Source organism: Arachis ipaensis, chromosome B03 (genome assembly GCF_000816755.2).
Source record: "Arachis ipaensis cultivar K30076 chromosome B03, Araip1.1, whole genome shotgun sequence".
Lineage (NCBI taxonomy): Eukaryota > Viridiplantae > Streptophyta > Magnoliopsida > Fabales > Fabaceae > Arachis > Arachis ipaensis.
In genome coordinates, this window is record NC_029787.2 from 652362 (window position 1) to 656101 (window position 3740).

The 3740-nt window shown below is 27.4% G+C and overlaps 2 protein-coding genes across 5 annotated transcripts in view; both read left to right on the forward strand.

Annotated features, from left to right (window-relative positions):
• LOC107632432 (small ubiquitin-related modifier 1-like) overlaps positions 1 to 1659 on the forward strand; it is a 4153-nt gene extending 2494 nt beyond the window's left edge. For all 4 annotated transcript variants that reach the window (XM_021117661.1, XM_021117660.1, XM_021117663.1 and 1 more), the window contains exons 2-4: positions 60 to 197; positions 770 to 919; positions 1397 to 1659. In XM_021117661.1, coding sequence (XP_020973320.1) covers positions 60 to 197; positions 770 to 919; positions 1397 to 1474 — 366 coding nt within the window. In that variant the 3' untranslated portion in view covers positions 1475 to 1659. The remainder of the gene's footprint in view (positions 1 to 59; positions 198 to 769; positions 920 to 1396) is intronic.
• Positions 3454 to 3740, forward strand: part of LOC107629445 (TBC1 domain family member 13) — a gene marked incomplete in the record, with an annotated part of 4884 nt that continues 4597 nt past the window's right edge. Inside the window, 1 exon segment of the mRNA XM_016332247.2 lies at positions 3454 to 3737. Within this exon segment, the coding sequence (XP_016187733.1) occupies positions 3642 to 3737 (96 nt within the window).

Genomic DNA, 3740 nt, shown 5'->3' on the forward strand with positions numbered 1-3740 from the left:
GCTGGAGTTCATGAGAGGTTATTATTTGGGATTATAATTCAAATTCGTTTTTTGTGCAGATGAGTGTCTCTACAAGCAGTGGAGGCATTAAGAGAAAGGGTTCGGACGAAGGGGAAGGAGGCATTAAGAGAAAGGCCTTAGACGAAGGGAAAGGGACTCAAGACAGGCAATATGTCGAAATTTGCATCACAGACCAGGTATGTACATATACATGTATTTTATTTTGGAAAAATATAGGTAACCATCAAAATTTTTGAACAATGTGAATTAATAGGATTAAAAGAATAAATTTAATTTGTAACATTAAATTAAAATATAGTATATTTTTCATAAAAGACAATCACCCATTAGGTATTCACTTCATCTCATGGTTAGTTTTGTAAACACATTTTTTCTTTATAAATAAATGTGTCTGATTTTCCTGATATCCTTTTGTATTAGATTGTAATTTTTTTAATGTTCTTTTAATCATATCAAATATTTCAGACAATTTTTTGTTAATAATACATATTATTTTTAATTGAAATTCAAAATTATATGCCAAGAATGGTGTTGGATATATTGTCCCATAGTAGAAATCATAATATAAATTAAAAAAAAATATTTGTACACTAAGATCAGTCANNNNAATATACACCTAACCTAACATTATTATTTTTTTATATAACAGTATGTACACTTTAGATTATTCTTATTTATTTTACTTTTTTACAACATTCTTTTTTATTTCCTGCTACCATTCTGATTAATTATGTTCATTGAAATGCAGAATGATCGCAGGATGTACTTCAAGGTGAACCCTGTCAAGCCATTGTCTTTAACATTCGAAATTTACTGTGAGAGGTGTCATTTGGAATATTCGACGTTGCAATTCTTATATAATGGTTGTCGTGTTCATGGGAAATATACGCCAAAAAAGGTTAGGTTTGTTTTTCCATGCTCATTACATTTAGGACGTGTTTGAATAAGAATTTTATACCAGGAAATATGGAAATAGAAAAGAGAGATTCAGCTGAAAAAATCTGTTTGCATCTGTATTCTCTTATCTGTATTCTCTGATCTTGAGATTTTAGATAAAAAGAAAATTAAACAAGTTTGGCTCTAAAATAGAGATATTTTGCATTGTTAAATTATTTGATTCGTTATATAACTTTATTTCTCCTAATGTATATGTAATGTGTAATTTATATATATGTTTTTTGTCATGAGACAATTACCAAGGAGGACCTCTTATTTGTTGTGGTGGCTTAATAACTTTCACAGATTAAAATAAATAGTTAAGCATGCTCTGAAAATACACTAAATTATGCTGTAAAAGAATATAAGAAATTTGTGTTTAGTACTGTGCTATACTACGTTGTTAACTGATCTCATTTTAATTGTTAATGCACTCCAGCTCAAGATGAAAAATGGAGATGAGATCTTAGCTGTTAAACATGTGGATGGAGGTAGCGTTGCAGCACTTAGCTTTTAGGATGCCATTGATATGATTCTGTAGTGGACATATTATTAGGATAATATATTTTATTGTTGGACTATAATTAAATTATCATGAACTAACTTGTTTACTTTTTATATCTTATGAAATATGATGATAGCAAGTGCAGGCACTTTAAAACTTTGCAAGTCAATTGATGAATGCTTAAGTTAATTACTCAATGTGCTTATATTGTTCTGGCATTCACGAGTTAGGATTCTGAAATTGTGTATGCTTCAGCTATGATTTATGTATGGATGTTTCTTAGTTTTTTTTCCCCCTTATAAACTGCATTTTAGATTATTATGATTCGGGTAAAAAAAAAAAAATTTATTCAAAATAAAATAACTTCTTCATCTTCATCATAAAATTAATGTCCTAGCAAACATAATCAAATCTAATCATACAACAATTGAGTTTGTTGTCTTTTGGTTGATTTTGGTGTACTTTGAATTTTTTGTGTGGTCGGCAAGGTTTTAGGATTAAAATTATTCAAAAACCTCTTTTTGTCTTTTTACTAGTTAAAAATATGACAAAAATATAAGTCACTAAGAAATAAGAATAATTTAATAGTTGGTAATTTTGATATTATGCCTTTTAGTTTCAATTAAAACTACATTATTAAAATAAAGATATTGTGATAAAGAAGGAACCACCATAACTCCATAAAAGTAACTAGAGACTAGAGTGTAGCCAGCTCTTATATGGAGCCGATTCCCCCAAAAGAGGAAACACACTATACCTAGAAAAAAGATCACAAAACATTATTGAAAAAAAAAAACGAATAATAGAAGCAAATCCAAATTGATTACACTTAAAAAAAAGCTAGTTCCTTCAATTATATTTATAATTTAAGGAAAAAGGCATGTTTTTCTCAACCATATGTATGCACTTTAATTCAGTGTTCATAAAAATATAAATCAAATCCATAAGTGGACTTCATGACTTTTTAAGAGCATACATTTTAATTTTAAAATAAGCATGTCACATTATTAAATATTTAAATCTCTTTAATTTTGAACGATGTTGCAAAGTGCAATCAAACCCTCAATAAGAAAATAGTAACTTGTACTCTTTTTTGGTGACTAAGTAACTTAATGAATTATTCTTCACATACAAGTTATTTATACATACAAGTTCATACAAGTCATTTATATTGTATTGTTTAAAAATTTTTTGTGTATGTATATTGATAAATTTTGTATAATTCAAACTCTTCCTTTTCTTTCTTACATTATAAAAGTGAATTTTATTGAGTTAGGATTAACTTGTATAAACTTGTATGCCAAAAAAACTTGTATGTGTAGCAGGTCTCTAACTTAATACTCTGAACTCAATAAACATGTTTTATTTTTATTAGAAATTGATGCCAATAAAATAAAATGAATTGAGGTTAATTTAGATAAGAAAATACGAAAATAGATAAAATAAAAAGATAAATTGTTTTCTTCCTTATGTTTTATTCAAACTCTCGCATTTTTTTTTCTTTAGAGGGGAGCAAAATAATCTTTTTTGTATTTATAGTTATATTATTAGAAGAATATTACAGACTAATATTTCAATGAACAAAATAAAAAAAATGATTAGTATTGATTAAAATATAAGATAAACAAAAAATATGGAATAAATTATTAAAATAGTATCTAAAAATTTATATTATTGACAAAAAATAATTCTTAAAATTAAATGGTTCGAAAATGTGACAAAAATTTATTTATGGTTCATTCTTCTTGATGTACTTAGTGATTAGTTAAACAAAATTTAGATACCAATCTACACAATAAAATTGGCCAAATAATAAATGTTGAAGAAGTTGTGATAATTTCAAAAACAAAAGAAAGTCATAATATTAGGTGAAATAATATTAAATTCGTTTATTTTTTTTAAATTAAAATAAGATTGTTTAAAACGTTATTAACCAAACACAATTATACAAATACAGATACAGATTAATCATAGTTCGATTAATTAAATAAAAAATAAAATCCGAGTCCGCTTAATAATCACATTTCCTTGTGATATGTGCTCATTGTTTATGTGATGTGAGTTCATTCATGTTGAATGTTTGATGCTACCAATGCAATGTAATTGCAATTGCAGAAACCCTAGAATTGGAATCAAATCCCTCTTTCGTTCATTGTGCTATCACTGAAAAGTGAAAACAATGAAGAAGAAGAAGGTACCTGACTGGCTCAACAGCTCCCTCTGGTCTTCCCCCCATCCTCCTCCTCCGCCTCCGCCTCCTCCCTTCTTTTCCTCTTCT